This window comes from Mobula birostris, chromosome 9 (assembly GCF_030028105.1).
Source record: "Mobula birostris isolate sMobBir1 chromosome 9, sMobBir1.hap1, whole genome shotgun sequence".
Lineage (NCBI taxonomy): Eukaryota > Metazoa > Chordata > Chondrichthyes > Myliobatiformes > Myliobatidae > Mobula > Mobula birostris.
In genome coordinates, this window is record NC_092378.1 from 155,584,190 (window position 1) to 155,598,330 (window position 14,141).

At 41.4% G+C, this 14,141-nt stretch overlaps 1 protein-coding gene across 4 annotated transcripts in view; it reads left to right on the plus strand.

Moving 5' to 3' along the window:
* The window catches only part of rab11fip3 (RAB11 family interacting protein 3 (class II)), a 175,216-nt gene that overhangs the window by 12,025 nt on the left and 149,050 nt on the right, over positions 1 to 14,141 (plus strand). For 3 of the 4 annotated variants that reach the window (XM_072269240.1, XM_072269243.1, XM_072269241.1), the window contains exon 2: positions 12,398 to 12,499. The exons of the other annotated variant lie outside the window; for it this stretch is intronic. In XM_072269240.1, coding sequence (XP_072125341.1) covers positions 12,398 to 12,499 — 102 coding nt within the window. The remainder of the gene's footprint in view (positions 1 to 12,397; positions 12,500 to 14,141) is intronic. 4 annotated transcript variants of the gene reach the window in all.

The following is a 14,141-nucleotide window of genomic DNA, read 5'->3' on the forward strand; positions in this document are numbered from 1 at the left end:
GAGCTTTATTTATCATTTGCATATTGAAACATACAGCAAAATGCATCATCTGCGGCAAATCAAGTCAGTGAGGATTTTGCTGTGGACAGCCGCAAATGTTGTCACGTTTCCAGTTCCATCGTAGCATGCCTGCAACTTACTCGCCGTAATATGTTCATATTTGGAGTGTGGAAGGAAACCAAAGTACCCAGAGGAAATCCGTGCAGTAATGGGGAGAACATACAGACAATGGTGGGAATCAAACCTTGACTGGTGATTGCTGATGCTGTAAAGCAATTGTGCTAACTGCTAACCACCATGTTACTGTGCTCATTGCAGAGACATGACAATCCACTAAGTTGTTGCATAAGATTGTGCTTTGCTCTGGATTCCACTATCTACAGTCTCATAGTCATAAGTCATAAAGTATGACTATGGGACTATAGATAGTGGAGTTCGGAGCAAAGCACAATCTTATGCAACAACTTAGTGGATTGGACAGCTTTCGTGGTGGTGGGGGGAGGAATTGTCAAAAGTTTTCAATCAAAACCCAACATTAGCCCTGCTCGATGTGTTGAGTCCCACCAGCACATTGTTAAATTTATTGCAGTCTGAGGCTTATTGCATGGAGTGCATGCATGGTCTTAAGTGTTACAAGACCAGAAATGCAGACTTTTAATAAGCTGAGATGCATTTGAGGTCATGTACAGTTGGTCCTGTAGCAATTAGGCTATTGCACTACTTATGCACAACGTATTTGGCAGTTGAAGTGGAACTATGATTAAGCTAGTCTAATGTTTAGGACTGCAGAATCAGAATCAGGTTTAATATCGCAGGCACATGTGAAATTTGTTGTTTTGCAGCAATAGTACATTGCAATACATAAAAATATAAATTATAATAAATAGTTTAAAAAAATCAAATTAAATAGTGCAAAAAGAGTGGGGCAAAAATAGTGAAGTAGTGTTCATGAGTTCATTGAAATCTGATGTTGGAGGAGAAGAAGCTGTTCCTGAAACGTTGAGTGTGTGTTTTCAGGCTCCGCTACCACCTCCTTGATAGTAACAATGAGAAGCGGGCATGAGCTGGGTAATGGAGGTTCTTAATGATGGATGCTGCCTTTCTGGATGCTGGGGAGGCCAGTGGCCATGATGGAGCTGGTTGAGTTTACAAGTTCCTGCAATTTTTTCTGATCCTGTGCAATGGCCCCTCTATTCACAGAATGCTATCCACAGAACATTTGTAGAAATTTGTGAGTCTTTGGTGACATACCAAGTCTCCTTAAACTCCTAATGAAATATAGCTGGTGTCGTGCCTTCTTTGTAATTGCATCAATATGTTGTGCCCAGGATAGATCTTCAGAAATATTGACACCTAGGAACTTGCAACTTCTCATCCCTCGATGAAGACTGGTGTGTACTCCTCAATTTCCCCTTTCTGAAATCTACAATCAATTCCTTGGTCTTACTGAGTGTAAGGTTGTTGTTGTGACACCACTCAACCAGCTGATATATCTTGGCCCGTATGATTCCTCATCACCATCTAAAATTTTGCTAACAGTAGTTGAGTTGTAGGCAGACTTATAGATGACATTTGAGCTGTGCCTAGCCACACAGTCGTGGGGGTAGAGAGAGTAGAGCAGTGGGATAAACACGCACCCTTGAGAAGCGCCCGTGTTGATTGTCATTGAGGAAGAGATGTTATTTCAACCTGCACAAGACTGCGGTCTTCCGATGTGGAACTCAAGGCTCCAGTTGCAGAAGGAGGTAGAGTCCTTCAAAGCAGTTCTATAAGCGCTTCTCTGCCTTTCTTGACCATACCGTCTTGGTTCTCACCACTGATGCTGTAGTCTTCAGTCTCTGCCTGTATCCTGGGAGTCGAAGTACAACCAGGTGATTGGACTTTCCAAAGTGTGGCCATTTAATGGCACGATAAGCATTCCTGATGCTGGTAACTGGTCAACTGTGCTAGCTCCTTTGGTTCCATAGGAGATATGTTGGTGGTAGTGTTCGGAGACTTCTTCAAGCTGGCCTGGTTGAAATCTGCTGCAATGATAGGGAAGGCATCAGGGTGTGCTGTTTCATAGCTGCTGCTGATGGTGCTCAACTCCTGCAGAGCCTGCCTGAGGTGGAATGTACACCGCCACCAGGTTGATGGTGGAGAACTCCCTCAGCAGATAAAATGAATGACATTTGACTGCTAGATGTTCCAGGTGTGTGAGCAGGATCGAGACAGAGCTGCCACGTTTTTGCATAACAATGAGTTAATCATAAAGCATATTCCACCTCCTGTGCCTTTTTAAAAAAAAACTCAGCTGTCCTTTATTTGCAGAGAACGGTGAACCCATTGAGCTGCAGTGCTGTGTCCAAAAGGCACGGGATTCATTGATCTCAATGCAGATTGGGGATCGTGCTAAATTTCGGTTCCTGTTGGAAAGTCTGAAGATGGAAAGATTGTGCCTGTGATCGGACTACTTAACTGGGACAGGAGACTGTTGCGGAACAATTTCTCACTAGCATCAGTGGCGCATTTGGGAAAAGCTGCAGAGAGTTATATATTCTGCGAGCTCCATCACGTGCACAATCGAGGACATCTTTAAAAGGTGGTTCCTCAAGAAGGCAGCATTCATCATTAAGGACCCTCACCATCCAGGACAGCCCTCTTCTCATTAATACCATTAGGGAGTAGGTACAGAAGCCTGAAGACCCACACTCAGTGTTTTAGGGAAAAGCTTTTTTCTCTACGTTATTAGATCTCTGAACAGTTTATGAACCTTACCTCACTATTTTTGCAGTACTGTTAATATGTACAGTATTCAGTGACTATAAAAAGTACACCCCCTTGGGAGGTTTTGGCTTTTTTTGACACTGATCAACAAAAAAAGACTCTTTTGTGTCAAAGTGAAAACAGATCTCTACAAAGTGATCTACATTAATTACAAATATAAAACACAAAATAATTGATTGCGTAAGTATTCATCCTCTTCAGGTCAACGTTTAGTCAACGCATCTTTGGCAGCAGTTACAGCCTTGAATCTGTGTGGATAGGTCTCTATGAGTTTTGCCCATCTGGTCACTGCAATTTTTCCCCATTCTTCTTTACAAAACTGCTCAAGCTTTGTCAGATTGCATGGGGCTTGTGAGTGAACAGCCCTTTACAAGTCCAGTCACAAATTCTCAATTGGATTGAGGTCTGAACTCTGACTTGGCCACTCCAGGACATTAACTTTCTTGTTTTTAAGCCATTCCTGTGTGACTTTAGCTTTATACTTGGGATCATTGTCTTGCTGGAAAACAAATCTTCTCCAAAGTTGCAGTTCTCTTGCAAACTGCATCGGTATTTCCTTGTGTTTTGTTGCATTCATTTTACCCTCTGCCTTCACAAGCCTTCTAGGGCCTGCTGCAGTGAAACATCCCTACAGCATGATGCAGCTATCACCATGCTTCATGGTAAGGATATTATTTTTTTGATGATGTGTGGTGTTTGGCTTATGCCAAACATAACGTTTAGTCTGATGGCCAAAAAGCTCAATTTCGGTTTCATTAAACCATAGAACCTTCTTCCAGCTGACTTCAGAGTCTCCCACATGTCTTCTATCAACAAACTGTAGCCGAGATTTCATGTAAGTTTTTTTTTCAACAACTGCTTTCTCTTTGCCACTCTTACATAAAGCTGTGACTGGTGAAGCACCCAGGCAACAGTTGTTGTATGCGCTGTCTTTCCCCTGTCAACCACTGAGACTGGTAACTCCTCCAGAGTTGCCATAGGTCTTTTGGTGGCCTCCCTCACTAGTTCCCTTCTTGCACTGTTACTCAGTTTTTGAGGATGGCTTGCTCCAAGCAGATTTACAGTTATGTCATAGTCTTTTAATTTCTTGATGATTGACAACTACACCAAGGGATATTCAGTGTCTTGGAAATTTTCTTGTATCCAATTTCTAATTTGTGCTTTTCAATAACCTTTTCATGGAGTTGCTTGGAGTGTTCTTTTGTCTTCATGGTGTAGTTTTTGCCAGGATACTGACTCACCAGCAGTTGGACCTTCCAGATACAGGTGTATTTTTACTACATTCAATTGAAACTCCTTGACTGCATACCGTATTCTGCATTTAACTAATTACGTGTAAAGCCAATGGGCTGCACTAGTGACAATTAAAAGGGGTGAATACTTTTTTATAGGATATATATGTATGTATATATGTGTGTATAAAGCCACCTTTGATTCCTTTGGTATCTAAAGATCAGAATCAGGTTAAATATCCTTAGCATATGTTGTGAAATTCGTTGTATTACAGCAGCAGTGCATAATAAAACACTATACGTTACATTAACAAACATGTATATAAAAATTCAATTAAATAGTGCAAAAAGAGAGAAAAAAATGAAATGAAAATAGTGAGATAGTGTCCATGAGTTCATTTTCCATTCAGAAATCTGATGGTGGTGGGGAAGAAGCTGTTCCTGAAATGTTTGAGTGTGTCTTTGGCTCCTGTACCAACTCCTTGATGGTAGCAATGAGAAGAGGCTTTGTCCTGGGTGATATGGGTCCTTAATGATGGATGCCTCCTTTTTGAGGCATCGCCTTTTGAAGATGTCTTCGATGCTGTGGGTGCTGGTGTCCGCGATGGAACAGGCTGAGTTTATAACTTCCTGCAGCTTTTTCTGATCCTGTGCGTATGGTCCTTCTGTACCAGACGGTGATGTGACCAGTTAGAATGCTCTCTACTGTACATCTGTAGAAATTTGCTGACATACCAAGTCTTTCAAACTCCTATGTAATATAGCCATTGTTATGCCTTCTTCGTAATTGCATCAATATGTTGGGTCAAGGATAAACCTTCAGAGATATTGAAGCCCAGGAACTTGAAATCCTAACATCCTTTGAATATACTTAGCAACTGCCCCTCCATAGTGGGTGGACAGATCAATTGTTTACTAATCTCTGGGTGAATATATTTCTTATTATCTCTGTCCTGAAAGATAAGGATTAGTTTTATTTATCATGTGTGTTAACACATTAAAACATATAGTGAATGTGTCATTTATATCAATGACAAACACATTCTGAGGATGCGCTGGGGGCAGCTCACAAATGTCACCATGCTTCTGGCACCAACATAGCATGCTCAGAACTCACTAACCCTAACCCATATATCTGTGGAATGTGGGAGGAAACTGGAGCACTTGGAGGAAACCCATGTGGTCATGGGAAGAATGTACAAACTGCTTACAGGTAGCAATGGAAATTGAACCTGGGTCACTGTTGCTCTACTTATTGATTGATTGATTTAGAGATACAATGTGGAACAGGCACTTCTGACCCATTGAGCTGGACCGCCAAGCAACACACCTATTTAACCTTAGTCTAATCACAGAATAATTTAGAATGACCAATTAACATAATAACCGATACATCTTTAGACTGTGGGCAGAAACCGGAACACCCAGATGAAACCCAGGAAAACATACAAACTCCTTAGGTGTTAGAATCAAATTCCAAATTCTGACTCCCCGAGCTGTAATAGTATCATGCTAACTGCTAGGCTACCATGCCACCCCTGGTTTCTATGGCCAAACTTTTGTTATAACGCCCTCACCCTAATCATTAGTATTAGTCCAGCCAGTTAGGAAAAATCTCAACCCTGTCAAGTCCCTGAAGAATTTTCTACATTTCACAGAGATTATCTCTCATTTTTCTAAACTCAACTATAGCCCTCATATGCCTGAAGTATACCCTGCCTATAAAAGGAAGATCAGACCACGCACTCTATTCCAGATGTGCTCTCCTCCAGGGCGTTATATAATTAGAACAAGATGTTCTTATATGCAAATCATCTTGCAATTAAGGGCAATATACTCTACTTTTTATAACACCTGGCTGAGCTGTGCCTGCACACTTACTATAAATGATATGTGTGGACTGACGTGCAGGTCCCCCTTGACATCTGAAGTAGTACATGCAGCACACTCATCTGGTGATCTCGGATAGCATGTGCTCGACGCTGGATCAATACAGGACACCCAGGTGCAAGCAGTTGGATTAAAAACAACTGGGGTGGCCGAACTTGGCCAGTTCTTAGCTTCTTGGGTATGATAAGAAATAGAAATCATAATAAGAATTGGAAACCTCTTGCTTGTGGTTTATTTTCACAGCATGGAAAGGTCATGTAGCGGGAATTTGCTTGGAATGTTTTCAGCACTATCTTCTGCAAGGATGGTGCCTATGAGGCATGGTGAAGCTTTGCAGGCAGCTAACAAAACTACTAACAATTCTACTAAAAATACTTCACTGTGATTGCTATCACTGAAATCCACAGCCTGTAATTTCCCACTGGAAGATGTGCTTTAGAACCATCTGTACAACCAGGTGTTTCTGTGATACCCTGAAATAGTAGGCAAACTGGACTCCCGTGTTCGCAGGTACATCTGTCTTGGCTATTGCTGGAGCAGACTTCAGGAAAGACTGAAACTTCAGGCCTGAGACCAGATAATGTACTGATCTTTGGCTGATTGAGGTGCCAAGTCAGATTTAAAAAAAACTAAGGCATCGAGGCTGAGAGTGAAAGATGAGGCTACTCAGTGAGGCTTTACTTGCCTCGAGGCTGAACTGAGTCTGCAACTATGGCCTGCAGTCACTGGCACTTGCCTCAGTGCTGAAGCTGGCTCCACAGGTGTGGCCTGCAGCTGTTGGGCTCCTGGATTGGCTCGGGCGCTGAACTGGCTCTGTGGCTGTGGACTCACTTTCAGGGACTCTGTGGTTCCTATCCGTGGATTGTTTGTTTGCATGATTTGTTCTTTTCTCGCACATTGGATGTTTGACTGTTTTTGTGGTGTGGGGTTTTTCATGAATTTCATTGTGTTTCTTTGCTTTCTGGCTGCCTCTCCCCAATTCTGCCTGATTAAAGAAACTGGAGCAGGTAGTGTTGAGGAAACAGAGAGCCTGCAGAGAGACTTAGATAGTTTAGGGGAATGGGCAGAGAAGTGGCAAATTAAATACAATGTTGGAAAAGAGTATGGTCATGCACTTCAGTGAAAAAAATAAATGGGCAGACTATTATTTAGATGGGGAGAAAATTCAAAATGCAGAGATGCAAAAGGACTTGGGAGTCCTTGTGCAGGATACCCTAAAGGTTAACCTCCAAGTTGAGTCGGTTGTGAAGAAGGCAAATGCAATGTTGGCGTTCGTTTCTAGAGGTATAGAATATAAGAGCAGGGATGTGATGTTGAGGCTCTATGAGACACTCGTGAGACTCATGAGTTGGAGCATTGTGTGCAGTTTTGGGCCCCTTATTTTAGAAAGGGTATACTGACATTGGAGAGGGTTCAGAAAAGATTCACGAGAATGATTCCAGGAAATGAAAGAGTTTCCATATGAGGAACGTCTGGAAGCTCTTGGGCTGTATTCCTTGGAGTTCAGGAGAATGAGGGAGGATCTCATAGAAACATTCGGAATGTTAAAGGGCCTGAACAGATTAGATATGGCAAAGTTTTATTTCCCATGGTAGGGGAGTCTAAGACAAGAGGGCACGACTTCAGGATTGAAGGACGTCTATTTAGAACTGAGATGCAGAGAAATTACTTTAGTCAGAGGGTGGAAAATCTGTGGAATTTGTTGCTACAAGCGGCTGTGGAGGCCAAGTCATTGGGTGCATTTAAGGCAGAGATAGATAGGTTCTTGATTAGCCAGAGCATCCAAGAGTATGGGGAGAAGGCAGGGGAGTGGGGATGGAAGAATTGGATCGGCCCATGATTGAATGACAGAGCAAACTCAATGGGCCGAATGGCCTACTTCTGTTCCTATGTCTGATGGTCTTATGATCTTAATGAAATGCCTCTCCACCTTTTCTCAAACTGGAAGGTGTGAATAATATCAGCTGACCTTGATTCCCAGCTTGGTATGTTAAATGCTTTTGTTGTTCTCTGGTGATCTTTTATGTTAAAACAAAAAAGGCTGAGCTTTATGGAAGCCAAGGTGACAGGCAGCTACTCAAGAACCATACGGTTATCATCAAACTCATGGCAATTCTTGATTATGCTGTCTAATATCTGAGACATATTTACTATCTAAGGCAAATTTATTTATTGTCCAAGGTTGGAAGCAACCGGTTTGTGAAATTGAGGGGCATAGATAGGGGAGATGGCCATAATCTAAAACTAGAGGACAGATTCAGGTTTTGAAGGGAGAGGTAAGTTTTTTCATACATAGGGTGGTGGTTATATGCAATGATCTGCCAGCAGAAGTGCAGCTGATGATAAAGTTGCAACATTTAAAAGACGTTTGGAAAGGTACATGGATAGAGGAATACTGGCTTAATGCAGGTAGATGAGATCAATATAGGTAACCATCATGACTGACAGAGCCGAGTTGGACTAAAGGACCTGGTTCTGTGTGGTATTCTATGAGTTTAAGGTTTAATTCCATTGTTGTGTGAAAGTACAGTGCAGGTAGACAGAGTGGTGGTGAAGACATAGCATGCTTGAGGTATAGAATATAAAACCAGAGTGGCTTATTGTAACAACACAATATATTGGTTAAACCACAGTTGTGGCTGTAAGGATGTGGTTTAATTGGAGAGAGTGCAGAGGAGATTACCACTATGTTGCCTGGATTGGAGGATGCTAGTTATGGGGAGAGATTGGATCGTTTGGGCTTGTTTTCCCTAGAGTGAGGAGTGAGGTAGGCTGAAGGGTGATCTGACAGAGGTTTATAAATTTATTGGAGCGATAGATATTGAGTACATAATCAGAATTTTTTTTCCATGGTAGTAGTATCAAAAATAAGAGGGCTTGGGTTTAAGCTGAGAGGAACTTTAAGTTCCTTGGTGTTATTATTTCGGTGTTATTATTAGTGCAATTACGAAGAAGACACGGCAACACCTCTATTTCCTTAGGACAGTGGTCCCCAACCACCGGGCCGTGGACTGGCTCCGGGCCGCAAAGCATGTGCTATCGGGCCGCGAGGAAACGATATGAAGCGATATAAGTCAGGCTGCACCTTTCCTCATTCCCTGTCATGTCCACTGTTGAACTTGAACATACGCGAGGTCATCAGTGGGTATGAGTAAAAAACAAATGTCGCTTGAGAGTTTCTTTGGAAGAGGTGGAAGAACACATAAAAGGCCTAATGCTGATAACGCAGAGACAGCTGAGGCAGAGACTGCAAAAAAGAGAAAGCTTCCTTCAGCAGAAAATACGACGAGCCGTACATAAAGTATGGCTTTATTGCGATCGGTGACTCACACACTCTAAGCCCCCTGTGTGTGATATGTGGAGACAAGCTGTCTAATGAGGCAATGAAGCCCTCAAAACTGCTTCGGCACCTTGAATCCAAGCACCCTGCACTTACAGACAAACCTGTTGTTTTTTTGAGAGGGAAAATCGTGAGCAAGTAGGACTGAAGCAAGTGCTGAGAGCAACCACCTCCATAAACGCTGCTGCTCTGAGAAGGTCGTACTTAGTAGCTATCTGTGTGACATCTTCAACCTGCTCAATGAACTCAGTTTGTCACTTCAGGGGAGAATGACAACTGTCTTCAAGTTGGCAGATGAAGTGTCTGCTTTCAAAGCCAAACTGGAACTGTGGGGACGGCGAATGGACACGGGCATATTTGACTTGTTCCCAACATTAGCTGGGATTTTGGGAGAGACTGAGGTTGCACCGTCTTTCTCACAGCTGGTGTGCGATCATCTAACTTTGCTGTCAGCAGAATTCGAGCATTACTTCCCAACCGCAAATGACCCAAGACGTGCAAAGGAACGGGTCCGTGACCCATTTGTGAATGTCCCCGGTGAATCATCCATGTCAGCGCGGGAAGAAGATCAACTCCTCGAGCTTGCAAATGACGGTGGGCTGAAAAGTATGTTTGACATAACGTCTCTGCCGGCATTCTGGATCAAAGTCAAGGCTGAATTCCTGAGATAGCCACGAAAGCACTGAAAACGTTGCTTCCATTTGCAACATCATATCTCTGCAATGAATGCAATGAAAACTAAATTGTGGAATAGACTTGACATAAGGAATTCCCTGCGGGTATCGCTGTCTCCCATCACCCCTCGATGGACTATCTTGTTGCAGGGAACAAGCCCAGGGCTCCCACTGATTCACCGATATTGGTGTGTTGCAATGATTTTATATGTTCATGCAAGGAAAATATGCGCTGTGTGTTTAATAACCAAACGTTACATAAAATGTTATGATGCTATTGACTAACAAGTGACTTATAATTGACTTATCACTATATTCATGGAAGGAAAATATGCACTGTGTGTTTAATATTAAATTTGTCAGATAAACCCTTTTAGAAATGAAATTGAGTGTATTATTAACCACTTATAAGTGACTTATAGTCTCACCTATATTCTGGTGGTGATTAACACCCCTCACCCCCATTGGTCAGTCCGCAAGAATATTGTCAACATTAAACCGGTCCACGGTGCAAAAAAGGTTGGAGACCCCTGCCTTAGGAATTTGCAAAGATTCGACATGACATCTAAAACTTTGGCAAACTTTTATGGATGGGTAATGGAGAGTGTATTGACTGGCTGCAACACAGCCTGGTATGGAAACACCAATGCCTTTGAATGGAAAATCCTACAAAAAGTAGCAGATACAGCTCAGTCCATCACGTGTAAAACCCTTCTCATTGTTGAGCACATCTGCTTAGAGCATTGTTGCAGGAAAGCAACATCCATCATCAAGGACTCCCACAACTCTCTTCTTGCTGATGCCATCAGGAAGAAGGTACAGGAGCCTCAGGACTTAGACCACCAAGCTCTTGATAACTTCACTCAACTTTACTTGCCCATCATTGAAGTGTTCCCACAAGCAATGGACTAACTTTCTAGGATTCTTCATCTCATGTTCTTGATACTTATTGCTTAATTATTTATTATTATTTCTTTATTTTTGTATTTGCACACTTTGCTGTCTTTTGCATTCTGGTTTTGCCCAAGTTGGCGCGGACTTTCATTGGTTTTCTTATGTTTATTATTCTATCGATATATTGAGTATGCCTGCAAGAAAATGGATTTTAGGATGTTATATGGTGACGTATATGTATTTTGATAATACATTTACTTTGAACTTTGAGTTTCACAGGGAATCTGAAGGTAAGTTTTTACATAGTTACTGTTTGATATTTGAAACTTGCTGCCAGGGGAAGTAGTGGGATGAGATACAATTGCTATGCTTAAGGGACAAGTGCTTGAATAGGCAAGAAATGAAAGGTTCAGACCCTAAATAATGCAGATGAGATTTGTGTTGTTGAGCAAAAAGATGACCATGGGCATGGTGGGCTGAACCAAGCTACCTTCCTGGAATAATGCTTGCAACCACAACTACAAGGTTTCTTGGGTGCCTTGTCGTATCTCTATTTACTATATGAAATTCACTAATGTATTAAACCACCATGAATTTTACATTGCTTACCCTGAAGGAACTTCAATTTTTTTAGTTCTTTGTTTAACAAACTGTAAAATAAAGAACATTACAGTACAGGACCTTCGGCTCATAATGTTGTACTGTCTTTTTAATCTACTATAAGATCAATCTAACTCTTCCTTCCTACAGAGCCCTCCATTTCCTAATTTAAATGCCCATAATACATCTGCCTTTATCACCACCCCTGGCAAGGTGTTCCTTACATCCAACATTCTCTGTGTACCTACTGCTGACCTCCCTCCAATACTTTCCTCAAATCTCCTTAAAATTATGCCCCCTCAAATTAGACATTTCCTCCCTAAATTTAAGCAAAAATACTTTTCATCACTTGCTCCCTATTAAAATTTATTTATAAAATTCTTGAACAAGAGATTCTGTTGATGCTGGAAATCCAGTTCAAAACGCACAAAATGATGGAGGAACTCAGCAGGTCAGGCATTATCTATGGAAGTGAATAAGCAGTTCACCATAATTGATTTTTCCTCTTCCTGATCTGGATATCTGAATAATGCTTATAGGAAAAAATTGCATGGAGACATATCATAAGTACAAGAGAAGCTGCCTCACCTGCTGAGTTCCTCTGGCATTTTGTGTCTGTTGCACAAAATTCTTGGCTCTTTCCAGAACACTTCTCATCCTGAACACTGCTTACACCTGACATTGCTATTTTCAAATGACTGATGTTTGTGGAGATTGTGGTCACTGGCTGTGGGTATGTGGCAGAAAAAAATGGGAAAGGAGATGTTACAGTTCCTGTTGAGCCGTGCTGTCTCTGTGAATAGCTACACATGTACTTTAATCTGGATCATCTGGCTTCCAAATCTTGCAGTGCCCAGTGGAGTCTTGACATTGGCTTAAGAACTGCAAGGAAAAGAGCTGAGTTACATTTTCTGCTTGAATGCTTGTCTGCAGCAATATCATTGATTCTCTGATCACCGTAATTGATCTTTCTCTTCTTGACCTGTATATCTGAATAACAGTTAGAGAGGAAGATAACATGGAGGCAAAGCATAAACACAGACGATTCTGCAGATGTTGGAAATCCAGAACAAGACGTACAGAATGCTAGAGGAGCCCTGCAGGTCAGGAACCATCTATGGATATGAATAAACAGTCATAGTTTTGGGCTGAGAACCTTCATCAGGATCAGATTACATGGAGGACTTGCCCATTTTGCATGCACTGTTCCGTTAGCAACCATTACCCCTCTGGTTCCTAAACAGTGAAAGCAGTTCTCTCAAACACTGCAATGAAGTCCACTGCTGCTCAGCTGTACATTAACACTGAAGGCATAATCCTTTAATAAAGACAAAGCACTGACAATACCCAGAGGGGAGGCACCCTGTGTGGAGAGGGAATAGAGTTAATATTTCAGACTGGTGATTCATCAGCTCTATTATGGGCACCAGGCTCTCCCAGCATTGAGGACACCTTTAAAAGGTAATGCCTGAAAAAGGAGGCATCCATCGTTAAAGACCCCCATCACCCGGGACATGACCTCTTCTCATTGGTACAGGTGCACATTCCTTTATCCGAAATTCTGAAATCCAAAAAAGCTCTGAAAACCAAAGTTTTTTTTGCCAACAGCAGACGTCACTCAGGTGTGACGTGGCAGCACTAGCAGAGGCTGCCAGATGTCAGTTGTAGCTCAGTGCTTGTACTGATTACACAAGCATTTGCTGTTTGCTGATATTTTGTGTTCACTGTTGACTTTGTGTTTAATTTCATTGTGAAAATGTCAAAAAGAGCTGCAGATACCACTATGGATAACAATGAGAAAAAGAGAAGGAATCTTCTCTATCAATAACACAGAAAGTGGAGTTATTGCAGAAGCTTGACCATAGTGTGTTTGTGCGGCGTCTTACTGAAGAAAATAGTTTCAGAACTACCATTGTATATGATTTAAATAAACAGAAAGACAAGTTACTGAAGTTTTATAGTGACAGTGATGTTCTACATTTATCCCAATAAGTCATTTACCATGTGTTTGATTCGGTTTGTTTGAAGCTGTATATGTTTATGTTTTATTTAATGTTTTTGTTGGAAATAAAATTTCTTCTTGTCATTATTCCCTAAACAATACAGTATAACAATTATTTACATAGCATTTACATTGTATTAGGTATTATAAGTAATCTAGAGATGATTTAAAGTATACGGGAGGATATGCGTAGGTTTGGTGCGCTGCTGGGTCTTAAAGTCCGCCGCACTGAAGGGAATTGAGCATACGTGTTTTTTGGTATGGTGGGGGGTCTGAAATCTGAAAAATTCTGAATTCCGAAATGCAACTGGCCCCAAGAATTTCGGATAAGGGATTGTGGACCTGTACTGTTAAGGAGGGTGTACAGAGCCTGGATACCCACATTTAAAGTTTCAGTAACAGCTTCTTCCCCTTCACCACCAGATTTCTGAATGGACAATGAACCCATGAATACTGCCTCACTATTTTGTTTTGCTTTTTTAAAAAACTAAATTTAATTTTTAAAATATATTTCCTATTGTAATTTATAGTTTTTAAAAACATGTTATGTATAGCAATGTACTGCTGCTGCAAAACAACAAATTTCTCAGCACATGCCAGTGATATTAAACCTGATTCTGATTCTATTCACTACAGCTTTGTCACTACTGTTCCTGTGTAATACAAATATTCTTCAGCATTTTCTGTTTCACTAAAGCCATGTAATTTTGAATTTTCTTAATTTAAAGTGGATAAAAATAACA